Genomic DNA, 24,922 nt, shown 5'->3' with positions numbered 1-24,922 from the left:
AAAAGTTGGTTTACAATGCAGTAATTTGGTTTGGTTTGTTTTTGTTTAACGTCCTATTAACAGCCAGGGTCATTTAAGGACGTGCCAGGTTTTGGAGGTGGAGGAAAGCCGGAGTACCCGGAGAAAAACCACCGACCTACGGTCAGTGCCTGGCAACTGCCCCACGTTAGTTTCGAACTCGCAACCCAGAGGCGGAGGGCTAGTGATAAAGTGTCGGGACACCTGAACCACTCGGCCACCGCAGGGATACTCCTATAACATAAGAGGCCGCTGGTCGGCTCTTTTTCTATCGGTTATTATTGTGCCGACTGTTACACGGCGCCTGTCAAAAGTATCTCGTCGTGTAAAACCTCTAACATTGTTGGAGTACCGCAGGGATAGAGAGCTAGTGATAAAGTGTCGGGACACCTTAACCACTGGCCACCGCGGCCCCTTCACATACTGCAGTAATAAGTATTACGCTATCAAATTGTTCATTAAAAATCTCAAAATATATGCAGAAACATATCATTAAACCAATTTCTTTATATGGCAATTATAGCGCATGGCGTAATGCATCCGGCTGTTTTATAAGCTTGGAACATCATAATATTTGCGATGATGCACTGAACATTCATACAGGCAAACTCCAATATTTTTTTCTTCTTCTTTTTTCTCTCAATAGTAATGAATCTTAAATATAATGATACCGCCATCTTTCATATTTAGTGAGCAAGCACTGCTGACCGTAATCGAGATTTGAAAATCATGTATAAGACGTTGTCTATGTTTTAGTGAGTAAAGTTAATAATGTAACATCTGTGTTAGATTATACCAGGGACATATATATAGACGTCCCTGATTATACAGGTGATCACAATATAAAATCGTATTTACTCACAAGTTCAAGATTTTATTGATCTCGGAAGAATCCTATTGAATAGAGTTAATAAATTTATAAACATATTAGTAGCTTTAATTTTGAAATTTTTGTTACCGATTAAAAATTATGATTAAAATATATCAGATACAAAGTGTTACATTTTTAATCGTTATTACAAATACTTCCCCTGAATACATGTGTACATAATGGTACTTGAAGCTCAAATGAGAGAATTTTCTCAATCTGGTGTAAGTAATACATTTAACCTCATTATTATCAATGTTAAAGATAAGTAAAACAAAAATAACTAACTCTTCCGTGATCAAAATGAGAAATTGGTGTTTACTATAACAACATACTTATGTGTGATTGAGAAATTATAATGCTGGACTAAAGATAATTAAAATTCTTTTATTACTTTCCGCCATACAGCCTATCAGTCACTAATTGTTACGTTATTGTCTAATAATGTAACTTATGAAACAAAATACACAATGTCTACACCAACACATATAATGTTCATGTATTACTTTATATGTATTCTTCGTCCACATATTTCAATCTAGATGAATTATATAAAAACACGTTCATTTTCGTTAAACACTTTCTACTGAAAAAGAATCGTTCAAGAATGTTTAAATTCCAAAACTATTTATACTACAGATATTTAACACAAACCATGAATTGACTTTCTCCAATTAACAAATTGTACAGACTGATCTTATAAAAAAATGTCATGTTTCAGGGAAATTGAGTGATTGATACTCATAATAAACATTATTGTTCAGTGACGTGGCCGTGTTACTTTCTGAAACGTTTTGTACATCCTTGTATGACCCGAAATTTGAGAGCCGGAAAGATTATTGATCAACTACAGCTGCCTTAGCTAACCAGTGAAAAAATACATATAAAGATCGCTCTATTATATAAACGTAATCATAATCAGCTGTTTTAGCGAGTAATACAACAACACCATTTATACATAGAAGAAACATATAGCTGTATACACACATATCTATATAAATAGTATGATTAACCTTATATCTATTGAAACATAATGTTTAACATTATCTTTATGTAAACACAGCTCTTAACATAATCTCTAAATAAACAAACATAATGCTAACCATTATCTCTATATAAACATAATTCTAAACGGCAAACTTACGAGAGTAAATAAATCAGTATAAAACAAGACGGCTATCATGTTTTTTTCCTATAGTTATTTTACTCAATAGCCTGATGCTCAGCCAGAGATGGTCTTATAAGCCTGATAGCACTGGCAATGCTCAATGTTGAAATCTAGGGTCTGATACGCCTTATAGCACTGACAATGCTCAATATTGAAAAATCTAGGGTATGAGACTCGATCATGTCTGACGCTCAGCCAGAGATGGTCTGATACACCTGATAACACTGGCGATGCTCAATATTGAAATCTAGGGTCTGATGCTCAGCCAGAGATGATCTTGTACGCCTTATAGCACTGACGATGCTCAATATTGAAATCTAGGGTCTGATGCTCAGCCAGAGATGATCTTGTACGCCTTATAGCACTGACGATGCTCAATATTGAAATCTAGGGTCTGAGACTCAATCATATGATCGGTGCTTAAATTATGAATATAAAAACATTTGATTGATAGATCAATGTTCACTGACATTTCCTTCATTAACAAGGGTCATTTTCATACAAATAAACCGGACGGTTTTTAGTTGTTTTTACAATAATAATTAAATACTGCCAAAAAAACTCATATAAACAAGATAAACATTTTTACAATATACATTGTATCTACATAAATTGTTTTCATTCAACACATTATTCCAAGTAAGGGTATTTTTTCTTCACAAAACAATATACTGTTGATACGTTATTGTGTCACAGCAAAACATATACCCTACTTAGCAGCCTGGATTCACATCAACCACAAATATTCGACAGTTCACATTACAATTTCAAGGTATGTAGCTATGACTTCGATATTTTTTAAACTGTAGCAAAATGATCAACTAAAATGTGTGTCTTTGGTGATATCAAAGTTTGTGTTGTTTTACTTAGCAAATTTAGTCAACTTTTTTTTTTATCTGTTCATCTGTGGGATTTCGGTAACTGCGATGATCAGAAATCTGTGTCTGTACACACATTCATTTACAGTAAAGTGATAGTCCACTTATTAGTGTCTTGTGTTTGTCTATTATATTGCACATCTACTGACACGGTAAAATCTCACTGGTACACATTATGTCTTCGGATTTCTACAATGAAAAAAAAAAAAAAAAAAAGATTATGTATTCATATGATTTATTTAAAAAGCAAAAAAAGCTGAATTCAGATTTCAAATATTTTCAGAAAATTGGCTCCGACTCTTTATGGTAGAATTCCTCAAAACAGAAGTTCTCAAAGTCATTGAAAGTAATTGATCAGTATTGACCGGGGGAAGTCATATTCATCTACACTTGTCGATTTAAAAATGATGATATATAGTATATATACAGAGTTGGGCACTTTTTTGACATTTTTTTCCCCAATGTATACTGATCATGAGTGTTATTCAGCTGATTTAAGATAGTTTAGTTTATTAATTTTATGTGAAACAATAAGTAAATTTCATTTCAGCATAAAAAGTTAATATTCTACATACAAAGCCAGTTCTACAGCATCCGGACACCAGATACGTGAAATTATAGATCGTCTCGAATGAAAATATATATTAAGGGTACTAGTACACTAAAACTACTAGAGGTAACTTCAAACAGTTATTCAAGTATTCAAATAGCAGACCTATATTGGATTTAATGCTGTGATGAGGGATGCTGTGTCCATGTCGCATTCCTGCATTGCCAGCAAAATTGTGTTCATTGTTGGCCGGGGTTTGGTTTCAGTGATGAATGCTTTAAGCATGTTTTTGATCTTGTCACGTGCTGGCTTGTTTCTGTACTGGTCATCAAAATCATCCACAGTTTTTGGCAGGACTCCGAGTTCCAGGAACAGGTTGAAGTATGTTTTGATATCCACATGTTCAACAACAACTGGAACATCCTTCACCGACATGGTTTTGTGTAGCCATCGATCTGAGAGTCTATCATCTGAAAATAACAGGAGAGTGAACGAAATACAAACAAAAACCTTTGCCGCTCTTTTGGAAACAGGATATTTTTTTCTCAAAAAAAAAATGAGTTAATGATATTGCTGCCATAATTATTTGATCTGTTCATATCAAAAACACAATAATTATAAAGAACTCACGTTCCAATAAAAAGATTTAAAAAGAAATGACGACGCGATACTAATTACGAGTTAATTAAAGAAATGTTGTGAAAACAAGGCAGCTACACTATTCAAACAGAAAAATAGGATATATGAAAGTGCTTGGTGTTTGTATTATAGGTATATGAATTTGTCAATTCATAGACCGATGAATGACAATTAGATAGAGAATGGAACGACAAGGCATAGTATAAGCTTAAGATTCAAAGAATGAACAGTAACGACTGTTAGGATGCACTTATTATTAATTGGCAAATTTTGTTACTAAATCAATTTTGCAGTTGTGTACTTATTGTATTATTTTAAAGACTGACCTTCATACTCATACTCGGTTTCCCTGTTACTATCAATAATGTGTGTGAGCTTTGTGTGATCCATCCTATGTCGTGACATTGCCTCGGCCACAGTCTCAAACGTGATGTCCACCTTCGCTTTAAGTAGCTGAAGGAAGATTTTTGTTATCCGAGATCTGAAAGCGAGATGTCTGTGTTCTTCCATCTCTTGTTCAATAACCTCAATAGGACAGTCTAGCTCTACGAAGAACATCTGGCATGCACCGAAAATATATCTGGAGAGTCTACCGATTTCTTTGCAGTTCAGCTTTCTATCCGGTAAATCAGCCGTCAACTCTGCAACACAAGCTCATCAATATAGCGAATTGTAAATGATAAAACTTGTTGACTTCAATTGTAAGCTGAATGTCTAGCAAATATGAGAGGACTGTAACATGATCAAAAGAATTATCCGGTTAACTACTGAGAGAGTTGAAAACTCTTTACAAAGTACTGCTTATGATACAAGACTGGCTGGTTTAACATATTGTCAGCGGTAAACAGCATGTATTTCGCCATACGACGTGAGTGGAGCGACAATTAAAAAAAGAATCATTATACATGTAATCAAAGTTAAAAGCAAATAACACATACCACCATGACGTTTTGCAGGCCGTTTCTTCTGGAAATAAAAAAAATGTTAACTTTACAATTAATTAAATTTAATTAATCAGTTACAGCAGTGTACATTATGCCAAGGTGTATAAGAAGTCTGGTGTTAATAAATAATTACTATTTTACCTTTTTATCACAATGGTGCATTTAATAAATACCTTTTGGTTTGGGTCTTTGAACCAGACGTAGATCTCATCTCTGTATATCGCTGTCAATAAATAATTACTATTTTACCTTTTTATCACAATGGTGCATTTAATAAATACCTTTTGGTTTGGGTCTTTGAACCAGACGTAGATCTCATCTCTGTATATCGGTGTCAATAAATAATTACTATTTTACCTTTTTATCACAATGGTGCATTTAATAAATACCTTTTGGTTTGGGTCTTTGAACCAGACATAGATCTCATCTCTGTATATCGGTGTCAATAAATAATTACTATTTTACCTTTTTATCACAATGGTGCATTTAATAAATACCTTTTGGTTTGGGTCTTTGAACCAGACGTAGATCTCATCTCTGTATATCGGTGTCAATAAATAATTACTATTTTACCTTTTTATCACAATGGTGCATTTAATAAATACCTTTTGGTTTGGGTCTTTGAACCAGACGTAGATCTCATCTCTGTATATCGGTGTCAATAAATAATTACTATTTTACCTTTCTTTCACAATGGTGCATTTAATAAATACCTTTTGGTTTGGGTCTTTGAACCAGACATAGATCTCATCTCTGTATATCGGTGTCAATAAATAATTACTATTTTACCTTTTTATCACAATGGTGCATTTGATAAATACCTTTTGGTTTGGGTCTTTGAACCAGACATAGATCTCATCTCTGTATATCGGTGTCAATAAATAATTACTATTTTACCTTTCTATCACAATGGTGCATTTAATAAATACCTTTTGGTTTGGGTCTTTGAACCAGACATAGATCTCATCTCTGTATATCGGTGTCAATAAATAATTACTATTTTACCTTTTTATCACAATGGTGCATTTAATAAATACCTTTTGGTTTGGGTCTTTGAACCAGACGTAGATCTCATCTCTGTATATCGGTGTCAATAAATAATTACTATTTTACCTTTTTATCACAATGGTGCATTTAATAAATACCTTATGGTTTGGGTCTTTGAACCAGACGTAGATCTCATCTCTGTATATCCATCCTTCCCCATTTAAACTGAAGCATGGGAGGCATTTGTAATTTCGAAGATGGTCTACGCTCACCATCTCGTCATTGGAAGCAAACCGGTAGTCGTTGTGAAGGTAGAATTGGTATTTCAGGTGGCTTTGATGGTTTGCTTCTAGAATACGCTGGAGAAGAAACTCAAGAATGCAGAGTACATTAACTCCGGCTCCTGTTGGGGCCGTTTTATCCTTATTTTTCATAAACATTGTCAACTTCATGGTATTTTTACTGCAGTTGATGATCATGTTCCATACACTGTCAACAGACAGACAAGCAAAGCCGCGCTGAATGAACTTTAAGCCATCATACCCTGGTTCATTTAGTTGTTTGAACCTGTGGATGCAGGAAGCAATCATCTTGTCCCACATGGCCAGTGGGATAAATGGGTTGTTGAACTTGAGACAAAGAGTAACAGTGATAATCATATCAGGATCATCAAGGATGTAATTAATTCTCTCGGGATCCGGGTTTTTAAGCATACTTGGCACTATAAAGTAATCAGTATCATCATTTGGATCATCTGAGATCGGTTTTGCTAGAAGGTTAAGTGTTTCCATTACGACGTAGAGTATTTCCTTGTTTTCGATGGACCTCTCTTCCCAAAGTTGCGTGAGGAAATCTGTTGTAAGGATACCGGACTTTTCATATTGCGTCCACTGGTGTTTCATTTTGGTCGACAGACTAGATTTAAACTTCGAGTCTGTAATGATGGCTTTGAATGCATCTATAATCCACTGCGGTTGCAAAACTATGAATGGATTCTTGCTATGCATATCAAAGCAGAGAAAAGACCCGGCGAGTTTCAGGTACCTAGAAATACATGTCGATGCATTTGAAAATAAGTTTGAATAAATTTGAAAATGAAAATGAAATATTTACAAGAGGCCCAATGGGCCTGTATCGCTCACCTGGCTCTTTGAAGTTGATTGAGGTCATTTCTAAAGATACTATGTTGATTACCTCTTTATTCAAATATCATTGTAAGCTAGTTTTATTCATATTGAAAATTTTCTAGTCCTTCATTCCAGCATTCTATTGGCCTAATATCAGGTCTTGGAGGCTCTTGGCTATCGCAAAATTATTGTTTACAGATTTAAGCCGATTTCACCCCTGTGACCTTGAATGTAGGTCAAGGTCATTAATTTGAACAAAATTGGTAGCCCTTCACCCCAGCATGCTACAGGCCCAATATCAAGTCCCTGGGCCTCTTGGTTATTGAGAAGAAGTCGTTTGAAGATTATAGCCTATTTGACCCATGTGACCTTGAATGAAGGTCAAGGTCATTTATTTGAACAAACTTTGTAGCCCTTCAACCCAGCATGCTACAGGCCCAATATCAAGTCTCTGGGCCTCTTGGTTATTGAGAAGAAGTCATTTGAAGATTATAGCCTATTTGACCCATGTGACCTTGAATGAAGGTCAAGGTTATTTATTTGAACAAACTTTGTAGCCCTTAACCCCAGTATGCTACAGGCCCAATATCAAGTCCCTGGGCCTCTTGGTTATTGAGAAGAAGTCATTTAAAGATTATAGCCTATTTGATCCATGTGACCTTGAATGAAGGCCAAAGTCACTTATTTGAACAAACTTTGTAGCCCTTTACACCAGCATGCTACAGGCCCATTATCAAGTCCCTGGGCCTCTTGGTTATTGAGAAGAAGTCGTTTGAAGATTATAGCCTATTTGACCCATGTGACCTTGAATGAAGGTCAAGGTCATTTATTTGAACAAACTTTGTAGCCCTTCACCCAAGCATGCTACATGCCTAATATCAAGTCCCTGGGCCTTTTGGTTATTGAGAAGAAGTTGATTGAATGAAAAAGTTGACGCCGGACGGCCGGACGGACGGACAACGGACGCCGCACCACGGCATAAGCTCACTTGCCCTTGGGCAGGTGAGCTAAAAATATATATAAAAGAGGCCCAAGGGCCTTAACGGTCATCTGACTCTAAATTAAAGACCCTTATACTATTGTAGTATGCATTCTCTGTAGCAGGTATAGTGGCACTGTGGGCCATGGTGGCCATCTTGGAATTTGGATCAACCCGGAAAATAACAACACTTGATCAAGACTATCTGAGGATCATTTCTGGTAAGTTAGAGCTGAATCCCACTGGTGGAATTGGTGAAGAATTTTGAAATAGAACCATGATTGCACAATCATGTTACAAAATGGCCACCGTGGCTGCCATGTCAAAGTTTTTACGAAGCCGAAAAATAACAACCCTTTGTTGGCTCTCCTTCCTTAACATCCTCACCAATTTCCAGCTCAATGGCACCAGTGGAACTGGAGAAGAAGTTTAAAATGTGTTTTTCAAGATGGCTGCCATGGCGGCCATCTTGGATTTCTGACTGACCCGATAAGTAACAACACTTGGCCAGGACCATCTCATGATCATTTCTGGTAAGTAAGAGCTGAATCCCACTGGTGGAATTGGAGAAGAAGTTTGAAATAGATGTTGTTCAGAAGAACCATGATTGGGCAATCATGTTACAAAATGGCCGCCATGGCTGCCATGTCAAAGTTTTTACGAAGCCGAAAAATAACAACACTTTGTTGGCTCTCCTTCCTTAACATCCTCACAAATTTCCAGCTCAATGGCACCAGTGGAACTGGAGAAGAAGTTTAAAATGTGTTTTCAAGATGGCTGTCATGGCGGCCATCTTGGATTTCTGACTGACCCGATGAATAACAACACTTGGTCAGGACCATCCCAGGATCATTTCAGGCAAGTGTCAGCTCAATCTCACCAGTTGAACTTGAGAAGAAGTTTCAAATGTGTTTTCAAAATGGCGGCTGTGGACACCATCTTGGATTTCAGACTGAGCCGAAAAATAACAACACTTGATCAGGACCATCCCAGCATCATTTCAGATAAGTTTCAGCTCAATCCCACCGGTGGAAGTTTGAAATGTGAAAAGTTTACGCATGACGACGGACAAAACATGATGGTTATAGGTCATCCTGACCCTTCAGGTCAGATGACCTAATAGTATGTTATGTTTATTTACCTAAGGAAATCCATTATTTCGCGCTGTTCTAGGGGGACTGCTGATTGGCTGTTGAGTGTTAACAAATCTGGATTGGTCAGGATGACGTCTCCTCTCTTTTTAAGCATGACAAGATCATGTTCAAAAGCAACCCATTTGGCAGGCACAGCTTTCTGCCACTGGGATTGAAGTGGAGCGATTTCTATGATCTTCTTCCACATTGATTCGTACACATCTTGGTTTTTTGTAGAATCATTCAAGTTTGCAATAGGGAACATGTCTCGAACATGGCTTTTCATGATTTCACTTAGTTGCGGATTATCGGATAGTTTCTGCAGCACTTTTTCAAAGATTTTTTCCTGTTCTTCTTTCTGCATAATAAAAACATAATGGTATACTCTTCATTTGAGAGAATAATATGAACATGGATCCGCTAGTGTAATGTACACATTGCTCTCTCTAGTCGTCATTATCAACCACATTAGAAAATAATTAATCCATGCAGATACATGTGTTATTACTTTGCATAAAAACTCTTACATCAGATGACACTTGGTCCAGGTGGGAGCCGACTAGAATTATCGGTGGTGTTCGCTTGTCATGTGATCCTCCGTCAAAGGCGTAAGTAGCAATAGAAGTCAACCAATGTTCCGTTATTTCTGTCAAAATTAATTACGACAAACATGAAATTAGCTGTCCCAAAGTTTCGCCATGATCAGGTCACAACTAAGGAAATATTAAATAAATTTTGAATACAGATCTTTAAAAATAGTGTCAAAGCAGTAAGCATGTGTTATCGAATTACCGTATTATTTAATTAATCAATTAATCAATTACATACAAAACAAGAGGCCCAGGGGCCTTAACGGTCATCTGACTCTAAATTAAAACCCTTATATTATTGTAGTATGCATTCTCTGTAGCAAGTATATAGTGGCACTGTTGGCCATGGTGGCCATCTTGGATTTCTGACCGACCCAATAAATAATAACACTTGGTCTGGACCATCTAAGGATAATTTCTGGTAAGTAAGAGCTGAACCCACCGGTGGAATTTGAGAAGAAGTTTGAAATAGGTGTTGTTCATGAAAACCATGATTGCGCAATCATGTTACAAAATGGCCGTCATTGCTGCCATGTCAAAGTTTTTACGAGGCCGAAAAAAAAAAAACAACACTTTGTTGGCCCTCCTTCCTTAACATCCTCACCAATTTCCAGCTCAATGGCACCAGTGGAACTGGAGAAGAAGTTTAAAATGTGTTTTTTAAGATTGCGGATATGGCGGCCATGTTGGATTTCAGACCAATCTAAAAAATAACAACACTTGGTCAGGATCATCTCAGGAACATTTCAGGCAAGTTTCAGCCAAACAGCACTGGTGGAACTTGAGAAGAAGTTTAAAATGTGTTTTTCAAGATGGTGGTTATGGTGGCCATCTTGGATTTCGGACCGACCCGAAAAATAACAACAATTGGTCGGGATCATATCAGGATCATTTCAGGCAAGTTTCAGCTCAATAGCACTGGTGGAACTTGAGAAGAAGTTTAAAATGTGTTTTTCAAGATGGCGGCTATGGCGGCCATCTTGGATTTCGGACCGACCCGAAAAATAACAACACTTGGTCGGGATCATCTCATGATCATTTCAGGCAAGTTTCAGCCCAACAGCACTGGTGGAACATGAGAAGAAGTTTAAAATGTGTTTTTCAAGATGGCGGCTATGGCGGCCATGTTGGATTTCGGACCGACCCGAAAAATAACAACACTTGGTCGCAATCATATCAGGATCATTTCAGGCAAGTTTCAGCTCAATAGCACTGGTGAAACTTGAGAAGAAGTTTAAAATGTGTTTTTCAAGATGGCGGCTATGGCGGCCATGTTGGATTTCGGACCGACCCGAAAAATAACAACACTTGGTCGCAATCATATCAGGATTATTTCAGGCAAGTTTCAGCTCAATAGCACTGGTGAAACTTGAGAAGAAGTTTAAAATGTGTTTTTCAAGATGGCGGCTATGGCGGCCATCTTGGAATTCGGAACGACCCGAAAAAATAACAACACTTGGTCGGGATCATCTCAGGATCATTTCTGGCAAGTTTCAGCCCAACAGCCCTGGTGGAACTTGAGAAGAAGTTTAAAATGTGTTTTTCAAGATGGCGGCTATGGCGGCCATCTTGGATTTCGGACCGACCCGAAAAATAACAACACTTGGTCGCAATCATATCAGGATCATTTCAGGCAAGTTTCAGCCCAACAGCACTGGTGGAACTTGAGAAGAAGTTTAAAATGTGTTTTCAAAATGGCGGCTATGGCGGCCATCTTGGATTTCAGACTGACCCGAAAAATAACAACACTTGGTGAGGACCATCTCAGGATCATTTCAGGCAAGTTTCAGCTTAATCCCACTGGTGGAACTTGAGAAGAAGATTGAAATGTGAAAAGTTTACGCACGGCGTACGGCGCACGGCGGACGGTGGACGGCGGACGGCGCACGACGACGGACGAAGCATGATGACTATAGGTCATCCTGACCGTTCGGGTTAGATGACCTAAAAATAAATAAAAATATGAATGAATATGAATGAAAAGTTGTATGTCGAATAATGCCCATCCTGCGCGAGGACACCAATTATGTACTTTCATGTTTTTGATCAATAAAAATTATTTTGAACCTGAAAAAAAAAAAATAATTACCGTAACCTGTAGCTGATCTTTCCGGATCCAGACACATCGCCACATCGAACACTAAGACGAAAATCATGTTGCTTGACATGAAACAATGATGTGTGTTATAAAACACCTCTTCTCCTCCGAAATCATAGATTGTTACAAACCCCTTCACCTCCTCACTACTTTCTTTGTGTTCGGCATGCATAATATCCTCAATAACGTTCCGTTGATCCGAAGATAACTCTGCAACATTAATACGATTTTTAAATTATCGTCTTAGTACACATGAAAAATGTCTCCTTGTCAATTCAGGTCAAATTCCAGTCAATTTAGGTCAAATTCGGGTCAATTTCAGGTCATTATTTTTTTCAGATCAAATTTACCTTAAGATATTTTGCCTGTGTATATTTACCAGATTTTAATTTTTTATATTGTTTTTATGCATTATATTTCATATATATGTTATCTTGTGTTACTTTGTTTAATAACGTTGAATCAGTAAACTGAAGTTTTAATTCAACTTACTTCTATGGTGTCTTCTTCTGAATAAAAAATCCTGAATTATTCGTTTCAGTCTCTGCCTGATACCTATAATATAGATACAAATAGCTGTTATCGTGTTTGTTATTGGCAACAACATTTTTCTAAAGTCAAACTTCCGCAACAGATAACACTATAAGAGGTCGCCCTGTATCTTCTTTAGAATTCATAATTGATTTAACTTTGCTCGGTCTGCTTTTCAAGTACATGTGTGATGCATCCAGAGTCCAGCGTCAAAGGACACACTCTCGTTTGTCCATTTTGTGGATAGATATTGAACAAGAGATCCCAGAGGGATCTTGGCGCCCACCTTTGAATTATCTTTATAGGTTCCATGTCAGATTGATCTTTTCTCTTTTTTTACCCTTCCTCTTACTAATCTGCGTAAATGGAAAAACATCCCTCCAGTGCTTTTTAAACAAGGGAAACTTATATATGAAATTTGAGATATAGCGATAATGGCTGTCTGTCGACAATGTTTTCAGATTGGTCCAAAAATGCATCACGACGGACCAAGGGGAACCTACATATGAAAATTGAGAAAGATCCCTTCAGTACCTTCTGTAAAATAGCAATAACAAACTTCAGTTGTCAAAATTTAAGATGACTGTCTGTTGGCCATGTTGTTATCCCACTAGTCAAACAAAATGAAATATGCACAACTAGGGACCAAGGGCATATGATATATCAAATTTGAGAAAGATCCCTTCAGTTCTTTCTTAGAAATAACGATAACAAACTTCAATTGTCAAAATCCAAGATGGCTGCCTGTCGGCCATGTTGTTTTCCGATCGGTCCCAAAATGCAATATGCATAACTAGGCACCAAGGGGAACCTACATATGAAATTTGAGAAAGATCCCTTCAGTTCTTTCTCAGAAATAGCGATAACAAGAATTGTTTACAGTTCTTTCTCAGAAATAGCGATAACAAGAATTGTTTACGGACGGACAGAGGGACGGACGGACCACGGACGCAAGGCGATTTGAATGATGGTGGGCTAAAAATATAATACGAAATAATATGCAACACTTCATGTAGCAAGGTCATGCTCCACTAAATCACATAGAAGTGGCTGTTACCTGTCTTCTTCACTGCCGACGATGATGTGGATGTAACCATAGTTGATTGTCCCTTTGTGCCTTTTGTGTGATGCACTGGTTCACATTCAGGCTGTCTTGTGTCATTCTTTTTCCTTTTTCGGTATCGATCAATGATCCGTTTCAGCCGATGACGACCGGTATCCATCTCCCCATTTTCGTCGAGTTTCAGTCGGAAGCCGGTGTTCGGGTTGTAGCCTATATAGTTAATATAGAAGTCGGCACTATCCGTCGAGCCGGGTCCACCTGGAGGTATACTTTCTTGTTCGATTTGTTTTACGAAACAAGACTTGCCGACTCCCTTATGACCAACGACAGTTATTGTGATATTACAGGGATTTTCAATATTCCCCATTATTCCCTCCGTAAATTCCTGTTGTTGCTGTCGTATTTGATCTGAATAAAATACAAAAATTTATTATCAATTAAAACATAAAAACAATTTTACTTGAAGATAGTAGCTATATCTTAATATTCCCATTTTCATGAAAACAAACTATGTTCTAGAACGCACTCAGGGGCAATATAATGCAAACAAAATCCTTTTAAGGTAGCTATCCCCTCATAAAATTTAGACAAAAAGTGTCGTTGGCCGGTTTGAAATATAAACAAGAGGCCCAGGGGCCTTAACGGTCATCTGACTCTAAATTAAAACCCTTATATTATTGTAGTATGCATTCTCTGTAGCAAGTATATAGTGGCACTGTTGGCCATCATGTGGCCATCTTGGATATCTGACCGACCCAATAAATAAAAACACTTGGTCTGGACCATCTAAGGATCATTTCTGGTAAGTTAGAGCTGTATCCCACCGGTGGAATTTGAGAAGAAGTTTGAAATAGGTGTTGTTCAGGAAAACCATGATTGCGCAATCATGTTACAAAATGGCCGCCATTGCTGCCATGCCAAAGTTTTTACAAGGCCGAAAAAATAACAACACTTTGTTGGCACTCCTTCCTTTAACATCCTCACCAATTTCGAGCTCAATGGCACCAGTGGAACTGGAGAAGAAGTTTAAAATGTGTTTTTTAAGATGGCGGATATGGCGGCCATCTTGCATTTCAGACCAATCTAAAAAATAACAACACTTGGTCGGGATCATTTCAGGAACATTTCAGGCAAGTTTCAGCCCAACAGCACTGGTGGAACTTGAGAAGAAGTTTAAAATGTGTTTTTGAAGATGGTGGTTATGGTGGCCATCTTGGATTTCGGACCGACCCGAAAAATAACATCACTTGGTCGGGATCATATCAGGATCATTTCAGGCAATTTTCAGCTCAATAGCACTGGTGGAACCGGAGAAGAAGTTTAAAATGTGTTTTCAAAATGGCGGCTATGGGGGCCATCTTGGATTTCGGACCGACCCGAAAAATAACAACACTTGGTCGGGATCATATCAGGATCATTTCAGGCAAGCTTCAGCTCAATAGCACTGCTGGAACTTGAGAAGAAGTTTAAAATGTGTTTTTGAAGATGGAGCCTATTGCGGCCATCTTGGATTTCGGACCGACCCGAAAAATAACAACACTTGGTCACGATCATATCAGGATCATTTCAGGCCAGTTTCAGCTCAATAGCACTGGTGGAACTTGAGAAGAAGTTCAAAATGTGTTTTTCAAGATGGCGGCTATGGCGGCCATCTTGGATTTTGGACCGACCCGAAATATAACAACACTTGGTCGGGATCATATCAGGATCATTTCAGGCAAGTTTCAGCTCAATAGCACTAGTGGAACTTGAGAAGAAGTTTAAAATGTGTTTTTCAAGATGGCGGCTATGGCGGCCATCTTGGATTTTGGACCGACCCGAAAAATAATAACACTTGGTCGGAATCATATCAGGATCATTTCAGGCAAGTTTCAGCTCAATAGCACTGGTGGAACTTGAGAAGAAGTTAAAAATGTGTTTTTCAAGATGGCGGCTATGGCGGCCATCTTGGATTTTGGACCGACCCGAAAAATAACAACACTTGGTCGGGATCATCTCAGGATCATTTCTGGCAAGTTTCAGCCCAACAGCACTGGTGGAACTTGAGAAGAAGTTTAAAATGTGTTTTTGAAGATGGTGGTTATGGTGGCCATCTTGGATTTCGGACCGACCCGAAAAATAACATCACTTGGTCGGGATCATATCAGGATCATTTCAGGCAATTTTCAGCTCAATAGCACTGGTGGAACCGGAGAAGAAGTTTAAAATGTGTTTTCAAAATGGCGGCTATGGGGGCCATCTTGGATTTCGGACCGACCCGAAAAATAACAACACTTGGTCGGGATCATATCAGGATCATTTCAGGCAAGCTTCAGCTCAATAGCACTGCTGGAACTTGAGAAGAAGTTTAAAATGTGTTTTTGAAGATGGAGCCTATTGCGGCCATCTTGGATTTCGGACCGACCCGAAAAATAACAACACTTGGTCACGATCATATCAGGATCATTTCAGGCCAGTTTCAGCTCAATAGCACTGGTGGAACTTGAGAAGAAGTTCAAAATGTGTTTTTCAAGATGGCGGCTATGGCGGCCATCTTGGATTTTGGACCGACCCGAAATATAACAACACTTGGTCGGGATCATATCAGGATCATTTCAGGCAAGTTTCAGCTCAATAGCACTAGTGGAACTTGAGAAGAAGTTTAAAATGTGTTTTTCAAGATGGCGGCTATGGCGGCCATCTTGGATTTTGGACCGACCCGAAAAATAATAACACTTGGTCGGAATCATATCAGGATCATTTCAGGCAAGTTTCAGCTCAATAGCACTGGTGGAACTTGAGAAGAAGTTAAAAATGTGTTTTTCAAGATGGCGGCTATGGCGGCCATCTTGGATTTTGGACCGACCCGAAAAATAACAACACTTGGTCGGGATCATCTCAGGATCATTTCTGGCAAGTTTCAGCCCAACAGCACTGGTGGAACTTGAGAAGAAGTTTAAAATGTGTTTTCAAAATGGCGGCTATGGCGGCCATCTTGGATTTCAGACTGACCCGAAAAATAACAACACTTGGTCAGGACCATCTCAGGATCATTTCAGGCAAGTTTCAGCTTAATCCCACTGGTGGAACTTGAGAAGAAGATTGAAATGTGAAAAGTTTACGCACGGCGCACGGCGGACGGCAGACGGCGCACGGCGCACGGCGCACGACGACGGACGAAGCATGATGACTATAGGTCATCCTGACCCTTCGGGTCAGATGACCTAAAAATTACCTACAAGTAGATCTTAAGTACGTTTAGTAACAATGTTTACGTGTTTAGGCAATACATGTCTCAGCTGTGAGATAGTTTCGTGTAATGTAAGCATTCTCGTGTCCATCTTGTTAATTGATCAAAACCAGAACGTCTTAATTCTATTTTTAACATAAGGCTAATATTTGATTACATCCCTTGTCCCATCTCTGATCCTGAGTTGGGAGAACATAATTATTATAACAATTATTTTAATTTTAATTGATTTTTAATATAAATACTGAAAAAATGACTTGAATTCGGGTTATGATAACTGTGATTTTAATTTTATGAAAAATATTTGGTAATTACTATTAAGGTTGGTAATTACTTTATGGGATTACAATTCCATGGCTTCATTAGGCTTATCATATCCCCCAAACCAAGTGATATTCCAAGATATCATTTGTTTTGAACTTAAACCAATGTTTTTTCCCCTCTCTACAAACGCTTACTATTCCTGGAAAATCTGCCCCGACATATTTAAACGAAATGAAATAAGATTAACCGAAACAATTTACAGAAATGAAATAAGATTAACCAAAACAATTTACAGAAATGAAATCCTGAAACGTTACCTTGTTTCTTTTCAATTACTTCAGCGACATTTTTCTTCAACTTTGGCTTCGCACCCCCGGTCTCCAGCTATAAACACAAATGCGTTTCTGAGAGTCTAATTGCAAAAAATATTTTCGTTTAATAGGAAAGAAGTGACATAAAAGGCCGGAAGAAAAGAATAAATACATTTTATGATAATAGAATATATATGTATACGTATAGTCCTATGATCTGATACGTGATATTGAAAAGGAAGAAGACAATCGGGAAGTCTACAATCGGAAAATGCATTCTATTATCTGCATCAGTTTTGAATGTTTATGGTTAATCAAATAACTTACACGATGGCAAAAGTCAAAATTTGATTATTCGTTTTAAAGATTAATAAATTTATTAAGAATCTCGATCCAAACATACGTACTTCATCATCTAGCCCAAGTTTTCTCTGGCCCCGACACCATGTCTGGTGTAGGGCCAGAGCGCACTACTATATGAAAACGTTGAATTATCCGACACCGTTTGGTGTCGCTAAGAATTTGGTGTAAATACAATAAAATCGGGTGTGACATAACACGTACCTTACATGTATTGATAAATGAGATATTTATTTAACACAGAACACCCATTTAGTCCCATCTAGGTGGTTTATTCCGTCCGTATAGACCCTTGCTTTACGCTAGTCAAATTTTGTACTGTTGACCCGCCATTTTGTAAGTGACAGTACGACTAACCACGTGCAACCGAATCGGAACGCAATGGACCGAAAAGACCACATATCATTTATTGTGTTTTTCTTCTTACATTGTTGAAAATAAGAAAACTAAGCTTATTATTTCCCAAAACCTGTTATATCCAATTTAAAAATTCATTATTTATAAATTATAAGCTGTAAAATATATAACAAGAGGCCCAGGGGCCTTAACGGTCATCTGACTCTAAATTAAAACCCTAATATTATTGTAGTATGCATTCTCTGTAGCAAGTATATAGTGGCACTGTTGGCCATGGTGGCCATCTTGGATTTCTGACGGACCCAATAAATAACAACACTTGGTCTGGACCATCTAAGGATAATTTCTGGTAAGTTAGAGCTGAATCCCACTGGTGGAATTTGAGAAGAAGTTTGAAATAGGTGTTGTTCAGGAAAACCATGATTGCGCAATCATGTTACAAAATGGCCGCCATTGCTGCCATGTCAAAGTTTTTACGAGACCGAAAAAATAACAAAACACTTTGTTGGCCCTCCTTCCTTAACATCCTCACCAATTTCAAGCTCAATGGCACCAGTGGAACTGAAGAAGAAGTTTAAAATGTGTTTTCAAGATGGCTGCCATGGTGGCCATCTTGGATTTCAGACCAATCTAAAAAATAACAACACTTGGTCGGGATCATATCAGGATCATTTCTGGCAAGTTTAAGCTCAATGGCACCAGTGGAACTTGAGAAGAAGTTTAAAATGTGATTTTCAAGATGGCGGCCTCAGCGGCCATATTGGATTACGGACTGACCGGAAAAATAACTACACTTGGTCGGGATCATATCAGGATCATTTCAGGCAAGTTTCAGCTCAATGGCACTGGTGAAACTTGAGAAGAAGTTTAAAATGTGTTTTTCAAGATGGCGGCTATGGCGGCCATCTTGGATTTCGGACCGACCCGAAAAATAACAACACTTGGTCGGGATCATCTCAGGATCATTTCAGGCAAGTTTCAGCTCAATGGCACCAGTGGAACTTGAGAAGAAGTTTAAAATGTGTTTTTCAAGATGGCGGCTATGGCGGCCATCTTGGATTTCGGACCGACCCGAAAAATAACAACACTTGGTCGGGATCATTTCAGGATCATTTCAGCTCAATGGCACCAGTGGAACTTAAGAAGTTTAAAATGTGTTTTTCAAGATGGCGGCTATGGCGGCCATCTTGGATTTCGGACCGACCCGAAAAATAACAACACTTGGTCGGGATCATCTCAGGATCATTTCAGGCAAGTTTCAGCTCAATGGCACCAGTGGAACTTGAGAAGAAGTTTAAAATGTGTTTTTCAAGATGGCGGCTATGGCGGCCATCTTGGATTTCGGACCGACCCGAAAAATAACAACACTTGGTCGGGATCATCTCAGGATCATTTCAGGCAAGTTTCAGCTCAATGGCACCAGTGGAACTTGAGAAGAAGTTTAAAATGTGTTTTTCAAGATGGCGGCTATGGCGGCCATCTTGGATTTCGGACCGACCCGACAAATAACAACACTTGGTCGGGATCATCTCAGGATCATTTCAGGCAAGTTTCAGCTTAATCCCACTGGTGGAACTTGAGAAGAAGTTTGAAATGTGAAAAGTTTACGCACGGCAGACGGCGAACGGCGGACGGCGCACGACGACGGACGAAACATGATGACTATAGGTCATCCTGACCCTTCGGGTCAGATGACCTAAAAATAAATGGTTTTTTTCTTCTTTTCGCTCCATCGCGCACTGATTTGGATATTTTGTTCCAAAATGTTTAATTACCTCCCTGTATATATATATATATATCTTTTACACATGTATTGAATGATCCAGTGTCATGAATTATGTTCACACCTCCAGTTTTAATTTCCAGTTTTGGCACGAGCTTGACCTGTCCGTGGGGTGACCCCTTATTAGCCGAGGAATTTCATTGGTCAGTCCTATTGGGCGCCTTTTCTCTTGTTATTTCTTTGTAGCTTGGGTCACTCCATTTTAGAATCCTGAGGTGTCAGGATGTACTGATATTTGGTCAGGAATCTTCAAAAACCCACCCATCCTCCCTTGAAGAATGTTAAATTATCTTTAATTTATTGCCTTCACATAGGTTTAATATAAAATTTAGAGAACTTTTGCTTATCTATTATATGTAATATTAGTATTTGGTGCTATTTGTGCGAGAGTGGAAACTTGTATAGTATGTTTGATGTGCTTAATTAATATAACAAATTTAATTTATTGATTGTCTGCCTTATAGGGCTCATATGTAAATTAAATTATTCTCATATTTGTAGCCCTTTCACCCTGTTAGTGTTCAGAATTTATAGCGATTTATCATGTCAGAATGGACTTTAATGTGACTCTATATTTCGATCTGGGGTGAAAGGGCTTTTTGTATTGTATTATTTAGTTTCATTAAATGCCAAAACTAAAATTTCTGTCTTGTCTTATATATAAGGGAGATAATTAGGGTAATTAGGCCGACCGCGACCTACATAGTTAGCAATAATATGGCGCCGAGTCAAGTATGAAATTTTGACTAGTTTACAGCGAGGGTATATACAGACGAAATAAAACACTTAAGTGGGACTAAATGGGTGTTTTGGGGTAAATAAATATCTCATTTATCCATATATGTAAGGTAGGTGTTATGTCACACCCGATTTTATTGTATTTGCACCAAATTCTTAGTGACACCAAACGGTGTCGGATAATTCCACGTTTTCATATAGTAGTGCGCTCTGGCCCTACACCAGACATGGTGACAGGGCCAGAGAAAACTCGGGCTATTCATCATCAAACTATAAAGTGAGTCAAGTGACTGTGTCCTTTTGTAATTGTTTAAATATCAATTTACAGTATAATTAGTGCTCGCATACTTTGGTACAAAGGTAAACAAAATAAATTGGCTGTTCCATCTTACAGCACTTTTATCAAGGATCACTGATTCTGCAGTTGTATTTCAGAATCCTTTAAGAAAAAAAAACGGTCGTTGATTTTCTTTAGAATGCATTATTAATATACTGTAACGACTATATGATCGTACACTTTTTTCAGCTGTGGTGTTACTGCGTTGGAATCGTATCAAATATATTTATCTGATTATATCGATATATATCACCTGTAGAATATTCGCCAAACAAATATTACATGTTGTCCATATTTCTAAGTGTAAGTATCACTATAAGAGTATATATACTCTGATACTAGCAATGCTCAAGCAAAGGGCAGGTAACTCGTATCAATATCTTAGAAACGCTTTAAAACACGTACCCCAATATATGTATTCATACTGTAAATCCTAAACCGTTGTTGATATTGTCAGAAGTTAATATTTACCTATAATCTTGTTTATACGCTTCCAGAGCGAAATGCTTCACTTCCTGGATATCTAATACTCATCATTAATATAATACATTTTCACTGTGTGAGATTCGGTGCGTGAGCGTTGAAGAAACCCGCCAAGTTTTGGAACTCTTTTGTACCGGAAGTGATTTATAGTAGTTCACGAGCCGGGCGGGAAATTCAAGGTGCGATAATTCCGGATAGTATAAAAGGGGCAGAGATCGTCTGCTCTTGGCCATATTCAGTTGAGCCATGGACGAGAACACTCGGCATCTGATGCAGCCAGAAATGGTAAGTGACATTGTTCTATCCCTCGACTAGTCTCAGGAATATTGTCTTAGCACATTTTTAATGAGACATATTGTTAATAATATAATTTTAGGCATGGCCTATGTGAGAGCGCAGCAATCCCGGTGCCCATGGAATTCGAGAAACAAGCACACATAATCTAGTGTACTAGAATAGTAAATCCCACGTTACAAAATTAATATATTGCCAACAGATCTATACACTGGTTTGTAATAAAGTATATATCAACAAGAATTATGATTTAGATAACTTACTACAAAAACTAATCGTAGAATAAGTCTTAAAATAGACTGATTAAGCGATGACAAGGTGACGGGACAGCAGATCTCGCAGATGAGCAGCAGACGACAACAAAAAAATTCGGAAGTCCTCTTTATTTTATGTGCTATATTTGGTAAACTTGTATGCAACTCGAACGGACCGGAGCTGCACTCGTTAAACACCGGAAATATTTTCGTTGAAAATTATACCGTTACGTTTTGAATATAAAAAAATAAGAACTTGTTCGTGATAAATTTTATTAACAAATTCTAACTAGTGTGAAGTCAAACATTTGCATATTTTTAAAATCTTGATATTTTGTAATCTCCCGAGAATGTGACTTTGAATACTGTCTTGCGCAACACTGGATCTTGTCGTGACTTCCTGTTTCCGGTTACTCAGAAAGTTTTTGAACTCTAAGTATATTGGGGGAAAAGGGGGGGGGGGGGGGGGGGGGGTTTCCGAGACATCTCTACCGTTAAGTTCGCTACGCGAACGGGCTTCGCCCGTTCGAGCTGCGCTCTCTATTAAATTGTTGAACTTAAAATCAAACTCTTTGTTCTTTGTTCTGTTGGTGAAATTGGTACCAAGACGGATCTCTTTTAATGTAACAAGTCACTGCAGACAACTGTAGCGACCGAAACGTTATAATACGAGAGGCCCAAGGGCCTTAACGGTCATCTGACTCTACATTAAAGACCCTTACACTATTGTAGTATGCATTCTCTCAATTTCTCTGTAGCAGGTTTAGTGGCACTGTTTGCCATGGTGGCCATCTTGGAATTTGGATCAACCCGAAAAATAACAACACTTGATCAAGATTACCTCAGGATCAGTTCTGGTAAGTTAGAGCTGAATCCCACAGGAATTAGAGAAGAAGTTTGAAAGAGTTGTTATTCATGAAAACCATGATTGCGCAATCATGTTACAAAATGGCCGCCTTGGCTGCCATGTCAAAGTTTTTACGAGGCCGAAAAATAACACTTTGTTGGCTCTCCTTCCTTAACATCCTCACCAATTTCCAGCTCAATCGCATCAGTGGAACTGGAGAAGAAGTTTAAAATGTGTTTTTCAAGATGGTGGCCATCTTGGATTTCTGACTGACCCGAAAAATAACAACTTTTGGTCAGGACCATCTCAAGATCATTTCAGGCAAGTTTCAGCTCAATCCCACTAATGGAATTTGAGAAGAAGTTTGAAATGTTGAAAAGTTTACGCACGACGCACGGCGGACGGCGGACGGCGCACGATGACGGAGGAAGCATGATGACTTCGGGTCAGATGACCTAAAAATTCCCCTGTAGTAGTGATTTCATTACAAATGAGAGAATTGGGAATGACCGGAGCCCCATTCACACACTTACCACATCCGGATCTGCTCCCCTTTCCAGAAGCAATCCAACAATGTCTGTATGGCCAAATTTTGCAGCTTCCTTCAAAGCACTTGACTGGAAAATGGAACGTATCAGCAGATAAAAGTAGGTAATTTGTATATTTTATAAAAAAAAAAAAAAAAAGTTTATATTTTGAAGAAAATATAACAAATTTAAGTATATCTATCTAAATGTGCAATGTAATATCTATATAAAGAAGTTTACCAGTTTTCATTTCATCAACTTTACATGCTTAATGTGACTTTATCCACTTCAACAGAGCTAGTTGCAGATTTTGAGGATTTCTTGAAGCTTCTTAAAAATAAAGACCTCGTTATTTGTCATACCTCACAACAATCTGAAATGATGTCTTTCATTTTAGATCCATTATAAAATTTAAAATAATAGTACGGGACATTTATGCAAAGCCATTAATTCTTTTTTGAATTAATGATATAGTCGAAAGTAATGAAGAATGAAGCCAAGAAAGCAGATTTGTCTCATGAAAATGAACGAAATCATTTTACCGGATGAGATTTTTATTTGGGAGTAGGTGAAGGAGTGACTTTCAACTGTATCCATTTGATGTTTTATTTGATACGGTTTAAAAGCTAATTTGAAGGACGGCTTCAAAGAAAATATTGAAAAAATACGAAATATTTAAAATGATAAAGTCAACTTATCTTATCAACCAGGGCTCAATTTCTTCAAGGTATTTAACTTAAAAACTTGTCCACAAGAATGCATGATAAGATTTAAAAGATTTAAAACATTTTACCCTAACGACCATGGAAGTATGTCATCATTTTCAACATATCATGATTATGATCCTCTAGGTTTTTTGATCTGCATTTTAATCAAAATTTGGGAACATTTTACTATTCGGGTTTTTTTTTTTTTTTTTTTTAATCGTCCCTGAAAATACTTTTGGTGCTTGCCATATTTCTTTGTTATAAAGTAAAAAAAAAATCACCTGCTTGGGGCTCGCTCCCTTCTCCAGCAGCATTTCAACAGCGTCCTTATGACCACCTATTGCCGCCGATTCCAAGGCATCGTCCTGAAACAAAAGTTAAGTTTTAGCAGTCTCCGCACGTTTTTGCTGGAAGTTTTGTGGATAGAGATTATCAAAGAAGCACAGACTTTATAATTGAATCAAAGATAAATCAATGCTGATATCATCTTTACAAAGATTAACAAGTAATTTGTTTTTCTGTTTTTGTTGGTTTTTTTTAGAGAGACAGAGAGAGACAGAGAGCTAGCTCACCTTATTTGGATCCGCTCCGTGCTCCAACAACAGAGTTACAAGCTTCTGATGACCGCTCAATGTTGCCCATCTCAATGCATCACTCTAAAAGAGAAGTAAACATTAGATATAGGATGGTAAGCCCGTAATATATTACTCCCGGATACATTATCATTAAATATATCATTCTCTTCCACCACGACTTTTGTTGTAGAGATACCTTAATTCTTACTGATGCAAATCATCTTTATTATATAAACACGTCACAGTTTACTTCGTAAAAATCGGAAATAACGGATTCTTGAAA

At 37.8% G+C, this 24,922-nt stretch overlaps 1 protein-coding gene across 4 annotated transcripts; it reads right to left on the bottom strand.

Moving 5' to 3' along the window:
• Window positions 1–653: 653 nt before the first annotated feature.
• Window positions 654–24,850, bottom strand: LOC117317727. Of its 4 annotated transcripts, none has more exons than XM_033872629.1 (14): window positions 24,637–24,850; window positions 24,346–24,429; window positions 23,364–23,447; window positions 17,384–17,450; window positions 13,568–13,981; window positions 12,472–12,534; window positions 11,971–12,189; window positions 9,819–9,937; window positions 9,300–9,649; window positions 6,211–7,096; window positions 5,060–5,087; window positions 4,448–4,762; window positions 3,648–3,952; window positions 654–3,121 (listed from the first exon to the last, which is right to left on the bottom strand). In XM_033872629.1, the coding sequence occupies exons 2-13, from the start codon at window positions 24,376–24,378 to the stop codon at window positions 3,648–3,650; spliced, it is 2,883 nt and encodes a 960-aa protein (XP_033728520.1). In that variant the 5' UTR covers window positions 24,379–24,429; window positions 24,637–24,850; the 3' UTR covers window positions 654–3,121. The 4 variants fall into 4 exon arrangements, with proteins under 4 accessions (XP_033728520.1, XP_033728522.1, XP_033728523.1 ...); XM_033872631.1 differs by having other exon boundaries at window positions 3,648–3,954; window positions 4,456–4,762; XM_033872630.1 differs by lacking the exon at window positions 654–3,121 and having other exon boundaries at window positions 3,495–3,952.
• Between the last annotated feature and the right edge of the window lie 72 nt (window positions 24,851–24,922).

The sequence above is a fragment of the Pecten maximus genome, chromosome 19, assembly GCF_902652985.1.
Source record: "Pecten maximus chromosome 19, xPecMax1.1, whole genome shotgun sequence".
Classification (NCBI taxonomy): Eukaryota; Metazoa; Mollusca; class Bivalvia; order Pectinida; family Pectinidae; genus Pecten; species Pecten maximus.
This window is presented reverse-complemented; position numbering and strand designations above follow the sequence as displayed.